This window comes from Pseudophryne corroboree, chromosome 3 (assembly GCF_028390025.1).
Source record: "Pseudophryne corroboree isolate aPseCor3 chromosome 3, aPseCor3.hap2, whole genome shotgun sequence".
Lineage (NCBI taxonomy): Eukaryota > Metazoa > Chordata > Amphibia > Anura > Myobatrachidae > Pseudophryne > Pseudophryne corroboree.
Window position 1 is genome coordinate 326252177 of NC_086446.1, and position 18722 is coordinate 326270898.

General features: G+C 48.2%; 1 protein-coding gene across 2 annotated transcripts in view; it reads right to left on the bottom strand.

The window, feature by feature from the left end:
- OSER1 (oxidative stress responsive serine rich 1) overlaps positions 1 to 18722 on the bottom strand; it is a 154024-nt gene that overhangs the window by 6708 nt on the left and 128594 nt on the right. The window contains exon 3 of one of the 2 annotated variants that reach the window (XM_063959550.1): positions 13139 to 13252. The exons of the other annotated variant lie outside the window; for it this stretch is intronic. Within the exon in view, the coding sequence (XP_063815620.1) occupies positions 13139 to 13252 (114 nt within the window). The remainder of the gene's footprint in view (positions 1 to 13138; positions 13253 to 18722) is intronic. 2 annotated transcript variants of the gene reach the window in all.

An 18722-nucleotide genomic window follows, 5' to 3' on the forward strand; every position in this document is an offset into this window, starting at 1 on the left:
CTCAGTGAAGACTGGAGTCTTCTGCCGCCGATTTCAAAGTCTTCTTGCTTCTTTCACACGGCTTCTGTCTTCCGGCTCTGCGAGGGGGACGGCGGCGCGGCTCCGGGATCGGACGACAAAGGGTGAGATCCTGCGTACGATCCCTCTGGAGCTAATGGTGTCCAGTAGCCTAAGAAGCAGGACCTATCTGCAGAGAGTAGGGCTGCTTCTCTCCCCTCAGTCCCACGATGCAGGGAGTCTGTTGCCAGCAGAGCTCCCTGAAAATAAAAAAACCTAACAAAATACTTTCTAATAGCAAGCTCAGGAGAGCTCACTAAACAGCACCCAGCTCGTCCGGGCACAGATTCAAACTGAGGTCTGGAGGAGGGACATAGAAGGAGGAGCCAGAGCACACCAGAATCTAAATTCTTTCTTAAAGTGCCCATGTCTCCTGCGGAGCCAGTCTATTCCCCATGGTCCTTACGGAATCCCCAGCATCCACTAGGACGTTAGAGAAATAACTTGATTAATGATCAAGCCCACATATATTATAAAGGTGCCTTACAAGGAATGTCCACCAAGATGCTCATTTATAACTTCCAGCAAAAGCGGTTTAGTGATAAATATTTTAATGGTTGAATTAGGCTTACCATGCTATCCCAGGAAACCAGGATACTAATGAATTACACAGGTTCTGTAGCTGGCCGACTACAAGCCTGGTTATAATTAGCCACAGAACCTTGGCTAATCACCGAGCGTCCCAGTTTAAAGGGATGGTATGGTAGGCTTAGTTCAATTGATGGTCCCAGATCTATCATGGGAGCCACCTGCTGTTACTGAGAACATGGCAAGCAGAAAACAGTATGGAAGCGTAGAGCAGTGATACATTTTAAAACGTAAGCATGCACAGCCATTCTAACGCAGCCAGGCAACAGTATAAAGCAGTTTAATAACTGCAGCGTGTGTAGAGCTTTATTAACATGGCACATCTGGATCAGCAGAATGTTGCTTTCCAGGAGTATCCACAATCTTAGGTTAGGTACACACTACGCCAGCAAATCCGCCAAAAGGCGGATCTGCCGACATGGCGGCCAATTTGGTAAGCATACACATTTACCAACTGGCAGCTCTATATGTCTGTGCAGACATCTCAACTGGGCGGGGACTTGAATTTGCCCACCCAGCTGTGGTGCCAGTGCCTGCAGCCAGTGTACGGGTAGTCGGTGGGTCGCCCATACACACAGCCAGACATGACGATATATACAGTATCTGCAAGATATTTCAGCATCAGCTGTGGTGCAGGGCAAATGCTGTTTTTGTGAACATCCTATATATTGTTCTACTGTGCTCCCAGTCTTACTGTACTGCATCAGTTTAGACGCAGTACAATCTACTGTTCTCAAACAAAGCACACCAAGTTCTACATATTTATGGGGACAAACATTGGGTATTTGGTAGTCACGTAAGTTATCAGCTGCAGAGCTCTTCTAAACACGAGCATGTTTCTGCATAATTAATAACTGTGTATTTGGCAAAAAAATATCCCAAATGTTGAAAATAGAACCTTACACAAATGTGAACTAGTAATAGTAAAGTGCAGGTGTACATCGAGAAACATAAATTGTGCAAAATAAAATGGCAAACGTGGCACGAGTTATAAAAGGGAACTTTTTAAAAAAGAAATAAACTACCATTTACAACAATGTATTGCTTCTTTAAAAGCCTAACAGATATAGGGGTTAATGTAATAGGCTATGACTTGCAAGCATCGGCGAGATCCCGGAGAGTTTAGCGGATGTTTTAAAGTGGCAATCCTTTAAAAGGCAAAACCAGGTCGGTCTTGCTTTTTAAATGATTGCCACATCTAACACTCACTGGGATCCGTCCATTGCCTGCAATTATCATACTATTACACTTACCCCATAGCCATGAATGAATACTTTAAAAGCTGTCCGCTGACAACAGGTTACAGTTTAAACCTATGATGTAAACACCTTCACGATATATATTCAGAGGGGTAATGGGTGAACCAGGTCCGAGCTACAGAGGAACGAAATTGTGCAAAAATATTCAATAACAGTTCTAAGACAAGGGAGTATGTAACAGACTGCAACTTGCAGGCATCGGTCAGGACCTGGCGAGTCTGACCCATGTTTTTAAGTGACTCATGTTTTTTAAGTGGCAATCATTTAAAAGGTGTCTACATCATAGGAGTAAATTGTAACTTAATGCTTTCTTTAGCGGCGGCAGCCTCACAAGCCATTATATATACCCCAAGGAGACGGACTACTATACTGTAAAGAAAAATAGGAATTTGATACCTACCAGTAATTCCTCTTCTCCTAGTCCGAAGTGGATACTGGGGAACTGTACTTTAGTACCATGGGGTATAGATCGGGTCCACTGGAGCCTGGCACTTTAAAACCTTTAGTGTGTGTATGTGTGTGCTGGCTCCTCCCCTCTATGCCCCTCCTACCAGACACAGTCTAGGAAAACTGTGCCCGAGGAGACGGACATAATATGAGAGAAGAACAATACAACTGCAGTGAGGCAACAAGCCAACACACAACCATGAACGTAAGGAGGGCGCTAACCAGAACAGAGGATAGCAACACCAACCTAACCTGGATAGCACGGCTATCCCAACAACATAACGGGACCACAACGCATGTCCAACCAAATACTTACACAAGTAAGCAGGAACGAAGCACTGAGGCGGGCGCCCAGCATCCACTACAGACTAGGAGAAAAGGAATTACCGGTAGGTATCAAATTCCTATTTTCTCTTACGTTCTAGTGGATACTGGGGTCTTGTACTTTAGTACCATATGGAAGTCCCAAAGCTCCCAAATGGGTGGGAGAGTGCCGAGTCCCCTGTGGTTTGCCTGACCAAACTGAAGGTCATCCTTTGCCAAGGTATCGGACCGACAGAACTTAAACATGTTCGAACCAGACCAAGTCGCAGCTCGGCACAATTACAGGACCGATACACCCCGGATAGCCGCCCAGGAAGAGCCCACCGACCTCGTCAAGTGGGCCTGAATAGACGTCGGCAAAGGCAGAGCCGCCGAAACATAGGCCTGTTGAATGGTCAACCGGAGTCAACGAGCAATAGATTGCTTAGAAGCTAGCCGACCAATCATGGAGACATCATAAAGGACAAACAGCGAGTCAGATTTCCGATGACGGGCCGTCCTTTTGACATAAATCTTCAGAGCTCCGACCACATCCAAAGATTCAGGACCAACGGAAGCGTCAGACAACACCGGAACCACAATAGGTTGATTCACATAAAAAGCGGACACCACTTTCGGCAAAAACTGAGGACGTGTCCTAAGTTCCACCCTGTCTGCATGAAAAATCAAATAAGGGCTCTTACAGGATAAGGCCCCTAATTCAGAGACACATCTGGCAAACGCCAAAGCCAATAACATCACCGTCTTCCAGGTGAGAAATTTTAACTCCACCCTATGTAAGGGTTCAAACCATTCTGATTGGAGAAAGGACTTATCACCACATTGGAGGTCCCACGGAGCCATGGGAGGTACAAAGGGCGGTTGCATATGCAGAACACCCTTCAGGTCTGTACTTCAGGCAACAAGGCAAGTTGTTTCAGGAAGAAAACAGAGAGCGCCGAAATCTGGACTTTGATGGAGCCTAAACGTAGGCCCATATCCACTTCCGCTTGCAGGAAAAGTAGAAAACTACCAATTCTAAATTCCACGGGAGAAACCTTCCTACTTTTACACCAGGAAACATACTTTTTCCAGATACGATGAGAATGTTTCGACGTAACCATCTTCCTGGCCTGGATCATGGTGGAAATAACCCGGGAGGGAAGACCCTTTCTTGGTAGAATCTCCCTCCCAATTTATAAGCCATCAAACGTAGCCGCTGGCGAACGGACCTTGCTGAAGAAGATCGTCTTGGAGTGGAAGAGGCCAGGGATCCTCCAGAGCCATGGCCAGAATATCCGAGTACCACGCCCGTCGAGGCCAACCTGGGGCAATTAGAATTGCTTGAACACTTTCCCTTCTTAGCCTTTTTAGCACCCTTGGGATCAGCGGTAGAGGAGGGTATACAAACTGGTACGTCCACGGTTTCATCAGCGCGTCCACTGCTACAGCTTGCGGATCGCTCGTTTTGGAACAGTAACGGCATAGCTGCTTGTTGAGACGAGAAGCAATCAGATCTATCTGCGGACAGCCCCACCGGTGAATTAACTGTTGAAACACCTGGGGACGTAGGCCCCGTTCCCCCGGATGGAGGTCGTGCCTGCTGAGGAAGACTGCTTTCCAGTTGTCCACTCCTGGAATGAATATGGCTGAGATGGACCGTGCGTTGGCCTCCGCCCAGAGGAGGATTTTTGACACCTCTTACATCATCACTATGCTTCCTGTTCCCCCTTGTCGGTTTATGTACGTCACCGCCATGGCGTTGTCCGATTAAACCTGGATCGTCTGACCCTTCAGGAGATGGGAGGCTTGTAGAAGGGCATTGTAAACTGCCCTGAGTTCCAGGATGTTTATTGGTAAAGCTGATTCCTGAACGGACCATAACCCTTGGAACTGGGCCCCTTGGGTCACCGCTCCCCAACCCCGGAGGCTGGCATCCGTTGTCAGTAGAATCCATGAGTGGATATTGAAACTTCTGCCCTCTACCAGGTGAGGAATTTGAAGCCACCATAATAGAGAAATCCGGGCTTTCGGAGATAGGGTGTCTTCCTGATGCATATGCAGGCGAGAACCCGACCATTTGTCCAGCAGATCCAGCTGAAACGGTCAGGTATGAATCCTGCCTCGTAAGCAGCCACCATCTTGCCCAGTAATTTGATGCAAAGACACCCTGCGAGGACTGAGTACCGAGCGGACCATAGCCTGGATAGTCAAGGCCTTATCCATCGGGAGAAACACCTATTGAGATACCGTATCCAGTATCATTCCCAGGAACTGTAGACGTTGGGTCAGTTGCAGGTGAGATTTCTGAAAATTTAGGATCCACCCATGATCCGTGAGTAGGCGAGGAGATCGTTCAAATAGGGGGCTATGTTCACACCCATCATGCGCAGTTGCAGCATCAACTCCTGACCTTGGTGAAGACCCTTGGAGCTGTGGATAATCCAAAGGGTAAGGTCTGAAGCTGGAAATGGTTTTCCAAGATGGCGAACCTCAGGTAAGCCTGATGAGGGGGCCACATGGGAATGTGTAGGTAAGCATCCTTGACATCCAGAGACACCAGGAATTCCCCCTCCTCCAGAGCGGATACCACCGCCCTCAGAGACTCCATCTTGAATTTGAACACCTGCAGATACGGAATGAGAGACTTTAGATTCAAGACGGGGCGCACCGAACCATCTGGCTTGGGAACGACTTAAAAGACTAGAGTAAAAAAAGCCCTCTTGCGTAACGGAGGAGGTACAGGAACTACCACCCCTGTCTGCAAAAGTTTTTGAATAGCCCCTTGTAAGGTAACTTTTGCTGCTGGTAAGCCCAACTTGAAAGCTGAGAGGAGGGAGTGTTTGAAATTCCAGCCGGTATCTGTGGGAAACGAGGTTCCTCACCCAAGGACCCCGGCAGGACTACGCCCACATGTAGGCAAAGTGTTGAAGGCGAGCACCTACCTGAACGTTGCCTTGCTGCTGGGGCCAACCGTCACGCGAAAGGCTTATCGGCAGGGGATCTGGTGGTCAAGGGAGACGGCAGGTGCAGGTTTATGGGACTTACAACAAGCTCCTCTGGAAGTGGTGGAGACCCCTCGGCCCCTACCTCTGAACCTTGCTACACGAAAGGACTGCAAGGAGCGTCCGGTGTAAGAACGTCTAGCCGGTTGCGCAGACGACAGCAGACAGGTAGACTTACCCGCCGTTGCTTGGGAGATCCACTTTTTTAATTCATAGAATTTGACGGCAGATAAGAACCACTTGGCCCATCTAGTCTGCCCTTTTTTAACCATATTTTTATCTCAAAACTTATTTGATCCTTATTTCTTTGTAAGGATATCCTTATGTCTATCCCATGCATGTTTAAATTGCTCTACTCTCTTAGCCTCTACCACCTCTGATGGGAGGCTATTCCACTTGTCCACTAACCTTTCTGTGAATTCATTTTTCCTCTCATATTTCTCCTGAACCTCCCCTTCCCCTCCAGTCTCAGTGCATGTCCTCGTGTCCTATTGCTTCTCTTCATTTGGAGAATGTTTCCCTCCTGGACTTTGTTAAAACCCTTGATATATTTGAAAGTTTCTATCATGTCCCTCCTTTCCCTTCTCTGCTTCAAACTATACAGATTTAGATATTTTAGTCTTTCTGGGTATGTTTTGTGATGTAGGCCATGCACCATTTTAGTTGCCCTTCTTTGTACAGTATCTAATGTATTAATATCCTTTTGAAGATATGGCCTCCAGAATTGAAAACCGTATTCTAGATGAGGCTATACCAATGACCTATACAGTGGCATTACTTTTCTTTCTGCTGCCGATTCCTCTCCCAATGCAGCCAAGCATCTGACTAGACTTCCTCATTGCTTTGTTACATTGCTTACCTGCCTTTAAGTCACCTGAAATAGTGACTCCTAGAGCCCTTTCCTCCGCAGTAGTTTACAGTATAGTGCCATTAATACAATAATTAGGGATATATTCAATTGAAGTCGAAAGCTGCCGTCTGACTTTTTTAGGTCGGAAGGGGTTCCGACCTATTCAATATAACCCCAAATTATTCGACAAGTCAAGGAATTCGACTTGTAGAAAAGCACGTGGATCGGCGGAATAGCTGCCGATCCACGTGCTTCTGTCGAAAATGGGGCCAAAACCAACAGGTTTTGGACCCTTTTTCGACCATCGCAATCCGACTTTAAAAAAAGTCGGATTGAGGACATGAGACCAGGTAGCGGTGCGGCGGGCTGCAGGACACTATCTCTGACGGGTCCCCCTGGTCGCCTGACATGTCCTCCAGTCGCCACAGAGGTCTCCTCCGGCTGCCGCTGACGGGGCCACATGACAGGTACCCCCCGGCCGCTGCTGACAGGGGTCCCCCCCTCCCTCCCGGCTGCCTGACAGTTCCCCTGTGATAGCTCCCCCCTGCCGCTGCTGACAGCTAAACCTCGGCAAGGACACTGGAGTACCAGTGGCTGTCTGTTTGGAGAGTCCATTTTTGGCAGGATCTTGCTGTTTTCACCTTCCTTTTGAAAGTTAGAAACATAGGAAATAGCTGAATTCTAATCAATCGAATATATGAGACTGGCTTGAAGCTTCGGCAGTCTCCTTTTTGATGTTTTGAAGTTATTCTTTGAAAAATCCTGAGTGTCCACTCTGATCACATTTTGATCATCATTTCGGCCATTACCTTGGTAAAGACCCGGGGTGCCGTGGACCATCCAACGGCAGCGTCTGAAACTGATAGTGACAGTTCTGTACCACAAACCTGAGGCACCCTTGGTGAGAAGGGTAAATTGGGACATGAAGGTAAGCATCCTTGATGTCCAGAGACACCATGTAGTCCCCTTCTCTTGAATTTGAACCTCTGTATGTAAGTGTTCAAAGATTTTAGATTTAAAATCGGTCTCACCGAGCCGTCCGGCTTCGGTACCACAACAGTGTGGAATAATACCCCTTTCCCTGTTGCAGGAGGGGTACCTTGATTATCACCTGCTGGGAATACAGCTTGTGAATGGCTTCCAAAACTGCCTCCCTGTCTGCTTGTAAAGCCCCAGCGTCATGCTGAGGGCTTGGCAGAGGCGGGAGAGGGCTTCTGTTCCTGGGAACTGGCTGATTTCTGCAGCCTTTTTCCTCTCCCTCTGTCACGGGGCAGAAATGAGGAACCTTTTGCCCACTTGCCCTTATGGGAACGAAAGGACTGCGCCTGATAATACGGCGTCTTCTTATGTTGAGAGGCGACCTGGGGTAAAAACGTGGATTTCCCAGCTGTTGCCGTGGCCACCAGGTCTGAAAGACCGACCCCAAATAACTCCTCCCCTTTATAAGGCAATACTTCCATATGCCATTTGGAATCCGCATCACCTGACCACTGTCGTGTCCATAACCCTCTTCTGGCAGAAATGGACAGCGCACTTACTCTTGATGCCAGTCGGCAAATATCCCGCTGTGCATCACACATATATAGAAATGCATCTTTTAAATGCTCTATAGGCAATAATATACTGTCCCTATCTAGGGTATCAATATTTTCAGTCAGGGAATCCGACCACGTCAACCCAGCACTGCACATCCAGGCTGAGGCGATTGCTGGTCGCAGTATAACACCAGTATGTTGTGTGAATACATTTTAGGATACCCTCCTGCTTTCTATCAGCAGGATCCTTAAGGGCGGCCATCTCAGGAGAGGGTAGAGCCCCTGTTTTGACAAGCGTGTGAGCGCTTTATCCACCCTAGGGGGTGTTTCCCAACGCACCCGAACCTCTGGCGGGAAAGGATATAATGCCAATAACTGTTTAGAAATTATCAGTTTTTTTATCGGGGGAAACCCACGCTTCATCACACACCTCATTTAATTTCTCAGATTCAGGAAAACTACAGGTAGTTTTTCCTCACCGAACATAATACCCCTATTGGTGGTACTCGTATTATCAGAAATGTGTAAAACATTTTTCATTGCCTCAATCATGTAACGTGTGGCCCTACTGGAAGTCATATTTGTCTCTTCACCGTCGACACTGGAGTCAGTATCCGTGTCGGCGTCTGTATTTGCCATCTGAGGTAACGGGCGCTTTAGAGCCCCTGACGGCCTATGAGACGTCTGGACAGGCACAAGCCGAGTAGCCGGCTGTCTCATGTCAACCACTGTCTTTTATACAGAGCTGACACTGTCACGTAATTCCTTCCAACAGTTCATCCACTCAGGTGTCGACCCCCTAGGGGGTGACATCCCTATTACAGGCAATTTGCTCCGCCTCCACATCATTTTCCTCCTCATACATGTCGACACAAACGTACCGACACACAGCACACACACAGGGAATGCTCTGATAGAGGACAGGACCCCACTAGCCCTTTGGGGAGACAGAGGGAGAGTTTGCCAGCACACACCAGAGCGCTATACATATACATATATATATATATATATATATATATATAGGGATAACCTTATATAAGTGTTTTTCCCCTTATAGCTGCTGTATACTGCGCCTAATTAGTGCCCCCCTCTCTTTTTTAACCCTTTCTGTAGTGTAGTGACTGCAGGGGAGAGCCAGGGAGCTTCCCTCCAACGGAGCTGTGAGGGAAAATGGCGCCAGTGTGCTGAGGAGATAGGCTCCGCCCCCTTCTCGGCGGCCTTTTCTCCCGTTTTTCAGTGTAATCTGGCAGGGGTTAAAATTCATCCATATAGCCCTGGGGGCTATATGTGATGTATTTTCGCCAGCCAAGGTGTTTTTATTGCTGCTCAGGGCGCCCCCCCCCTAGCGCCCTGCACCCTCAGTGACCGAAGTGTGAAGTGTGCTGAGGAGCAATGGCGCACAGCTGCAGTGCTGTGCGCTACCTTGGTGAAGACAGGATGTCTTCTGCCGCCGATTTTCCGGACCTCTTCTTGCTTCTGGCTCTGTAAGGGGGCCGGCGGCGCGGCTCTGGGACCGGACTCCATGGCTGGGCCTGTGTTCGATCCCTCTGGAGCTAATGGTGTCCAGTAGCCTAAGAAGCCCAATCCACTCTGCACGCAGGTGAGTTCGCTTCTTCTCCCCTTAGTCCCTCGATGCAGTGAGCCTGTTGCCAGCAGGTCTCACTGAAAATAAAAAAACCTAAAACTAAACTTTTCACTAAGCAGCTCAGGAGAGCCCCTAGTGTGCACCCTTCTCGTTCGGGCACAAAAATCTAACTGAGGCTTGGAGGAGGGTCATAGGGGGAGGAGCCAGTGCACACCAGGTAGTCCTAAAGCTTTACTTTTGTGCCCAGTCTCCTGCGGAGCCGCTATTCCCCATGGTCCTTACGGAGTTCCCAGCATCCACTAGGACGTCAGAGAAATGTTAATACCAAAAGAGGCTGGTTATTGAGCTGTCGGAATTCAGTGGAGCTGGATATTTTTAAAGATACCAAGATGTGCCCTAAACCATTTGGAGTCTTGTGAGTGAGATGTATTGAAAATAGAATTCAGTGCCATCTGACAAAAGCATTCTACACTATTGTGTCCTTTTTGTTTCTCTTTATGTACCTGAACGGCTGTTGCCATTAAGGACATATATTATATAGGTGTGATCCATCTTCATGTTAAATCCAGGGAGCGCCTAAGTGGAGTATATTATCTATACAATATTATGTCCTCCAGTCGCCACAGATGTCTCCCCCGGCTGCCGCTGACGGGTCCACCGGCCGCCTGACAGGTACCCCCCGGCCGCTGCTGACAGGGGTCCCCCCCTCCCTCCCGGCTGCCTGACAGTTCCCCTGTGATAGCTCCCCCCTGCCGCCGCTGACAGCTAAACCTCGGCAACCGCTAGCAGCAGCAGGACACCAATGAGCGGACAAATCCGACAGTCTGATTTGGCCGCTCATTTGCATAGGGCTTGTCAGATCCATTCCGACAAATGCATGTCGGAATGGATCAGACTTTAATTGAATATAGCCCTTAGCCTTTGGATTTTTGAGACCCAAGTGCATGATTTTGCATTTTTGGCCATTAAACTGTAATTGCCACACTCTTGACCATTCCTCTAGTCTACCAAGATCCTGTCATTTGTTTTACCCCACCTGGTGTGTCTACCCTGTTGCATACCTTTGTGTCATCTGCAAAAAGGCATACTTTCCCTTTAATGCCATTTGTAATGTCACCAATAAAGATATTAAAATGCACTGGTCCAAGTACAGATCCCTGGGGTACTCCACTTGTAACATTTCCCTCCTGTGAATGCACTCCATTTACCACAACTCTGTTTTCTATCCTGCAACCAAGATCTTATCCATTCAATAATCCGTATCCAATCCCAAGCTTCCATGTTTATTTCATCTCCAAACAAGGCATCACCTGTAAAGGGAAGATTTTCCACACCCTTTTTGAAATCAGTGCCCGCCGCCCATTGACGTAACCACAGAGCTCTGCACGCTGAGACGGCCGTAGTGCGGCCATTTATCTTACACAACTCCTTAATAGCATCGCTCATAAAATTTGCAGCATCCTGTAATGTTGCAACAGAGTAACGACCTCATCCCAGGGTAGAGAGTCTAAACCATCAATAACATTATCAGACCACTTTACCACAGCCCTGGAGATCCACCCACAAACTATTGTGGGCCATATAAATTGACTTGAGCGTTGTCTCAATTTTACGGTCAGCTGGCTCCTTCAGGGATACAGCCCTGGGGACAGGTAGCACCGATTTCTTAGACAGTCTGGATACAGATGGATCGACCGACGGGGGTTTTTCCCAGACCTTCCTATCCTCAGCTGGAACGGGAAAGGTAGATAAAAACCTCTGAGGAATCTTAAATTTTTTTATCAGGATTTAACCAGGCCTCCCTGGCCAGGGAGTTTAACTCTTTAGACACCGGAAAGGTAGCTGAACTCCTGGGTATAACATTAAAGTATAACTCCTCATCTGGTTCCGCCTCCTGATCCGGTATGTGGAGGACCTCTCTTACAGCAAAAATGAGAGCCTCCACCCAGGGGACAGAGAGCTGTCCTCGTCCATATCATCATCATCCATATCTGACTGATCAGAGTCAGAATCAGACTGGAAAACTTGTGGCAGTGAGCGTTTATGGGAAGCCACTAGAGGGGGCTGAGAAGCCTTCCTGGAATCTGCTGCCTTAGTCACACAATCAATGGAGTGTTTCAACACCTGTCTCTCTCATCTAGCTGCAGCTAGTTCAGAATTTACATTTTGAATCATGCTCTTAAATCTATCTAACCAGTCAGGTGCCTGTGAGCTGGGCCCCGAGGAGATCGGGAACATTGCTCATACATGAGTGTCCCCGCTAAAGACGGGATAGAATTGCAAGCAGCACACATAACCGAGTCCACAGCACACATAACCAAGTCCACAGCGCAGTCCCCTTGTCCAACACCCCACACAGACCCTAGAGAGCCCTTGGAGTGACACTGAGGAGCGGACCCAGCACAATGTTTGAAAATAAGTGTATGCATTATCAGTGCAGCGGCGCTACCGCTGGCGTGCTCCCCCCTGACTATGGACCCTCTGGTACCAGTTTAAACAGTCTGTAACAGCGTGGGTCCTGGAGAAGCAGCGTGCATGCAGCCTTGATGATCCGCAGCAGCAGGAAACGGTGCCTTCCCGACACTGGTCCCGCGACGGGAAGCTCCGTCCCTTGCAATGGCGCACAGTCCCTCACAAGATTATACTGTCCACAAGTGTAAAACACATCAGAAATGTTTTTAACAGTCCACACAAAGCCTTCGATGACAGTGATGAGCAATGTGGGGCTAATAGCCCACAGCCAGTTACGTACACAGCGGGCACCGCAGCTCCGGGCCCGTGACATGCTGCCAAACTGCACCGAGGACCCGCTAGCCGCGGGCCCCGGTGTAACACTCACCGCACCTGGTCTTCTGTATCTGTTAGAGGGTGGCGGCTAGCTTCTGGAGTGGGCACACATACTGACGATGAGTGATCAGCACCTAAGGAGCTCAGTGTCCTGTCAGCTGGGATTACGAACCATTAACCCTCAGGAGGTTGGTTCGGTCCCCCCTCTAAGTCCCACGAAGCAGGTAGTCTGTCTGCCCAGCAGAGCTAACTGAAAATAAAAACTAAATTAAAATTAAAGAAAAAATCTCTGGAGTTCCAGAGAAGTGCACTCGGCTCCTTGGGCACATTTTTCTAAACAGAGTCTGGTAGGAGGGGCAGAGAGGGGAGGAGCCAGCACACGCATACACACACTAAAAGTTTTAAAGTGCCAGGCTCCAGTGGACCTGATCTATAAGCCACGGTACTAAAGTACAAGACCCCAGTATCCACTAAGACGTATGAGAAAACTACATTTAATAATTTAAATAAGCAAATACACATAGCAAACATTAAAAGGTTATTTATAATAATATATCTGTCAAGCGGACATATTTTACAGAATTGTAACACACACACGCACTAGAAACTATTTCACAGGAGTGCAATTAATCAGACAGTATGTTTTTGTACTGTGGGAAAAGCCAAGGTAGCAATGTTAACCACTGTGCTACAAGGAAGTAAAACATCAATTAAATCCTTACCCATGCCAGCTTTCCTTATGGGGGCCCAAAACTTTAGCCTTTGTGTCTTCTAAAGTAGTTCTCCCACATGTTCTTGTATTGCAGCCGTCAACCGCACACAAGGACGCTGTGCACCTATAACACAAGTCACGGGTTAAGCCAAAGCATCCAAGGTTCACACATTGTTATGTATTCTTAAGAGTTTAGGAACAGCTATCCTCTATCTTTATGGCTTCCACTTTTTATTCATGTACAATATTAATATCCTGTATTTTATCACCTTGTGATACTATACAAAGTTGCTCTATAGATAAGAGCTGAACCAATCTATGTGGAATCCAGGAAAGATGTCCGTTCATGGATACAAATAGAAACTGCCTCCCATAGGTTTGGTGCCAAAAGTAACTTATTGTGGAAAGTCACCAGACACCCCTCAAACCGTCGGAAAACACGTGGACTGTCGGATTAGACACGGATCCACGTGTTCCGCGGCCAAATCAGACAGGTTTTGGCCCCGGTTCCGACAATGTTAATCCAACTTTTTTTTTAAAGTCGGACTGACATTGTCGGAACCAGGGAGATGAGACGCGTGAGGCGGCCGGAGGAGCAGCGGGACAGGCGAGTATTGCCAGTGGCAGCAGCAGCACGGACCGGCGCTCAGCAGCTCACTGACATTTGTCGGGAGCGGCCAAATCCGACAGTTGGATTTGACCGCCCCATTGAATACTCACCTGTCGGGTCCTTTCCGTCGGAAAGGCCCTGACAGGTATTGAATACACCCTTATACCTGTCTTGTTTCACTGTAGTGTTTTAAACACCTGCAACAATCTTTTGATAAGTTCATATGGACTAATAAGTCTCCTTAGTTAAAGTTTTCCACAAGAAGGTGGGCGGAATTATTATTATTATTACATTTTATTTATAGGGCGCCACAAGTGTTTCGCAGCGCCGTACAAAGGACAGTACAGGGAGACAAAACTTAGCATAACAGTAAATAATTACCAAAAATGGAGTGCAGGTAACAAAGAGCACCACAATTCTCAAAACATAATACAGCTTAGATGTAAGTAGCGAGGGAGTAATCATTGTACTACTTGGGGCTGGCGGCCATAGATAGAGAGGAGCCTTTACCAGTAGGAGAAAAAGCAGGTAAAGATGGTCGCTGAGTGAAATGTGTCGAGAAGAGGGCTTAGACAACAAGAGGAAAGGGGGCCCTGCTCTGAAGAGCTAACAATCTAGTAGGGAGGGGTGACAGACAGATGACATGAGGTGCAAGCAAGCAGGAGGAAGCCTGATGGCAGCATGCAAGCAAAGCAGAGATGTTCAAGGCTTGGGGCAGGAGAATGGAGGAGCAGCCTAAGGACTAGGTTATGCATTGGAGGGTACGCTTTGATAAATAGGTGGGTTTTCAGTGCCCGTTTGAAGCTTTGCAAGGTCGGGGAAAGTCTAATGGAGCGGAGGAGCGCGTTCCTCTGAAGGGGTGCAGCACGGGCAAAATCCTGAACTCGTGCATGGGAAGCAGTGACCAAGGCAGAGGGGAGGCGACGGTCATCAGCCGACTATAGTGGACGGGAGGGAGTATGAAGGGAGAGGAGGTTGGAGATGTAGGGAGCAGTGGAATTAGAGATGGCCTTGTATGTGAGGGTGAGGAGTTTGAAGAGGATTCTGTAGGGGAATGGGAGCCAGTGCAGATTTTGTCGAATGGGAGTGGCAGAAGTGGAGCGGCGGGAGAGGAAGATGAGCCTAGCTGCGGAGTTGAGGACAGATTGGAGGGGAGCGAGGTGGTCGCAAGTGAGGCCAGTGAGAACATTGCAGTAGTCGAGTCGTGAGATGACCAGTGAGAGGATAAGTTTAGTTGCACTCTGGGAGAGAAATGGCCTGATGCGAGCAATGTTGCGTAGCTGGAACCGACAAGATTGCACCAGAGCTTGGATGTAGGGTGCAAAGGAAAGGGAGGAGTCAAGAGTGACGCCCAGGCAACGGAGTTGGGGAACGGGGGAGATGATAGTGTTGTCAACAGTGATAGAGATATTTGAAGGGGATGTTGCTCTGGCTGGGGGAAAGATAATGGAGTTCAGTTTTCTCCATGTTGAGCTTCAGAGAGCGCTCAGACATCCAGGAGGAGATGGCAGAGAGGCAGCTGGAGACCTGAGAGAGGACAGATCAGGAGAGGAGAGGTAGAGTTGTGTGTCATCATCATAGAGGCGGTATTGAAGGCCAAAGGAGTTAAAGAGTGCACCCAGGGTCCGGGAAGAGCTGTACAGGGAGAACAGAAGGGGGCCTAGGACAGAACTCTGAGGGACCGGACCTACTGTAGCTAAATATTTGTCACAACTGATGGCCCGGTTTTCCCTCCTGTCATCTGCCCGGTGGCTTCAAACTGAATCTGACATTAGTAATGTTATATCATTGGCCTATATTTTAACTTCTTCTAGACTTTCTCCTCCAGGGTTTGCGCTCAATGACCTGATTATTGTATTTTCGAGCCCAACATGGTTGTATTCTGTTAGCAAAATCATCTGACTACCACACCCTCTCTACTCCCCTCTGTATGAGATAACACTGATTTCCTACCAGGTTCCCCCTTTTTGTACTCATTCTTAGAAGAAGCTTTCCAGAAGCCTGAGATTTGTCTATGACTTCCTAGATGGGCTGAAGAGGAGAAATATGGCCTGCCCAGACCTAGATTACTATTTACAATTATATTCATATTCATGTACTATGCCTAGATTTCTGGTATTTTAAGGCCTAACTCTGTTCGATAGAATCTGCTAAAATACCCCTAATAGGCAAGGTATGATTTACTTGTACCTGTCACTGCATGCTCCTCCCTAAGACATGAAATTGACTGGGAGAGAGTATTGTCATGCGGCTGGGGACCTGTAAAAAAACCTGTTAGGGATGGGGTCTCTAGAGGCTCTCTCTCTACCCTGATTACAATATATTTTTATGTAAGATTTCATTAGATGGTACATGGTGCCTACAAGGCTTTACAAGATGATCCCTACAATATCACCTTTGTGCTGAGGGGAATGTGGGGACTTATCCATATTTGATGCAGATGTCCCATGACCTTGGATGTTAAATTTCCCCTCTCCTGTTGGAGTGCCCTACTGTGCCTTTCTATTCCTGGTCTGGGGACTACAACTAATAATTATTTCACATATTCTTAATGCTACACAATCCTCTGTAGCTAAATTCTGGAAGAACACTTGCCCACCAGCTTGTGAAGAACAAAATTTGGTTCACTGCGTGCAATTTCAGAAGCAGGCCCCAAGCTAGCTCTAAATGGAGGCAATATTGATGTTCATTTAGTTGAGCAATTATTTTTCAACGGCACACGATTTGTTACATAGTGTGGTCACACACAGGGGGCGATTGCATTGTTTTTTAGGAGGCAATAATGGGCACCGGATGGATCAATTCAATTGTTGCTCTATTTAGACGTGAGTGCCGCAGAAGCCCACATTTCTGTTTGCAGCCTCCTGAGCTGGTGATCAGAATTATTAGAAAAGCACGTATTTTGGTCGCTCAAACAGCACCTTTTGTGTTGCGCCCACTAATTTAGATTGGGTTTAGCCACGCAAAAAATGGCAAAACCAGTGCTTTTGGGCACGAGAAGCACTAAACTTAATGGGTGCTTATTAATAGCCGGGATCAGTACTAAATGCCGCCGGCCGGAATCCCGGCGGTCGAAATACCGACGCCGGAATCCCGACCACACAATCCCGACAGGGGTGGCCACGCTGCGGGCACGGTGCCTCGCTACGCTCGGCACACTATTATATTCTCCCTCTATGGGTGTCGTGGACACCCACGGCGGGAGAATATGTCGGGATTGTGGCGGTCGGGATTCCGGCGTCGGTATTTCGACCGCCGGGATTCCGGCCGGCGGCATCTTGACCGCATCCCTAATAGCCACCCATAAAATAGGAATTTTATACGTACCGGTAATTCCTTTTCTCCTAGTCCGTAGTGGATACTGGGGTTCTGTACTTTAGTACCATGGGGTATAGATCGGGTCCACTGGAGCCTGGCACTTTAAAACCTTTAGTGTGTGTATGTGTGTGCTGGCTCCTCCCTTCTATGCCCCTCCTACCAGACTCAGTCTAGGAAAACTGTGACTGAGGAGACTGACATAATATGAGAAGAAACAATACAACAGCGGTGAGGCAACAAGCCAACACACAACATTACTGAAGGGAGGGCGCTAACCCGAACAGAGGATAGCAACACCAACCCAACCAGGATAGCACAGCTATCCCAACAACATAAGGGAACCGCAACGTCGGTCCAACCAAATACTTACACAGGTAAGCAGGAGACCACTACGGACTAGGAGAAAAGGAATTACCGGTAGGTATCAAATTCCTGTTTTCTCTTACATCCTAGTGGATACTGGGGTTCTGTACTTTAGTACCATGGGGAAGTCCCAACGCTCTCAAACGGGTGGGAGAGTGCAGAGACCCCTGTAAAACCACCTGACCAAACTGAAGGTAGTGTTCCTTCGAGGATGATGAAGGGGCAGGGCGCCGGAGTTCGGGGGCACCGAAACGGGGGAGTGGCCATGCAAATTAGGGGGGGGGGTCAAGCCCCCGTCATTTTAGTGGGCGGTGCGGCCCACAGACGCTGCTATAGAGGGCGTCTGTGGCCGTCGACGTCACTGTTGAGGGCGTGCCCAGCACCTCCGTCGGTGCTGGGCTTCCCCCAGCTCTCTCCCAATGCGTGAATGGATGCCGCGCGCATGCGCACGGCATCTTTACACGCTGGGAGGGCAGGAAGCGGGCGGCTGTTCTAGCAGGGCACCGCAAAAGGGGCAGGGCGGGTTTTGCCTTCTAAAAAACGGGCATAGCCTAGAGTGAACACTATGAAGGTCATCCTTGGCCAAGGTATCGAACCTATAGAATTTAATAAACGCGTTCAAACTAGACCAAGTTGCAGCTTGGCACTATTGTAGGGCCGATACACTCCGAGCAGCAGCCCAGGAAGACCCCACCGACCTTGTCGAGTGGGCCGGAATAGACGTCGGTAAGGGCAGAGCCGCCGAAGTATAGGCCTGTTGAATGATCAACCTGAGCCAGCGAGCAAACAGATTGCTTAGAAGCCGGTCAACCAATCCTGGAGGCATCATAAAAGACAAACCGAGTCAGATTTCCGATGACGGGCCGTCCTTTTGACATAAATCTTCAGGGCCATGAACACATCCAAGGACACAGGAACGACGGAAGCATCAGATAACATAGGAACCACAATAGGTTGATTCACATGAAAAGCCGACACTGCTTTCGGCCAAAACTGAGGACGGGTCCTAAATTCCGCCCTGTCTTCATGAAATATCAAATAAGGGCTCTTACAGGTTAAGGCTCCCAATTCAGAGACACTTCTGGCAGACGCCAATGCTAACAACATCACAGTCTTCCAGGTGAGGAATTTTAACTCCACCCTATGTAAGCGTTCAAACCAGTCCGACTGAAGAAAGGACAGAACAACATTGAGATCCCAATGAGCCGTGGGAAGCACAAAGGGCAGTTGCATATGAAGAACTTCTTTAAAGGAAAGTCTGTACTTCCAGCAACACAGCGAGCTGTTTCTGGAAGAAAATAGA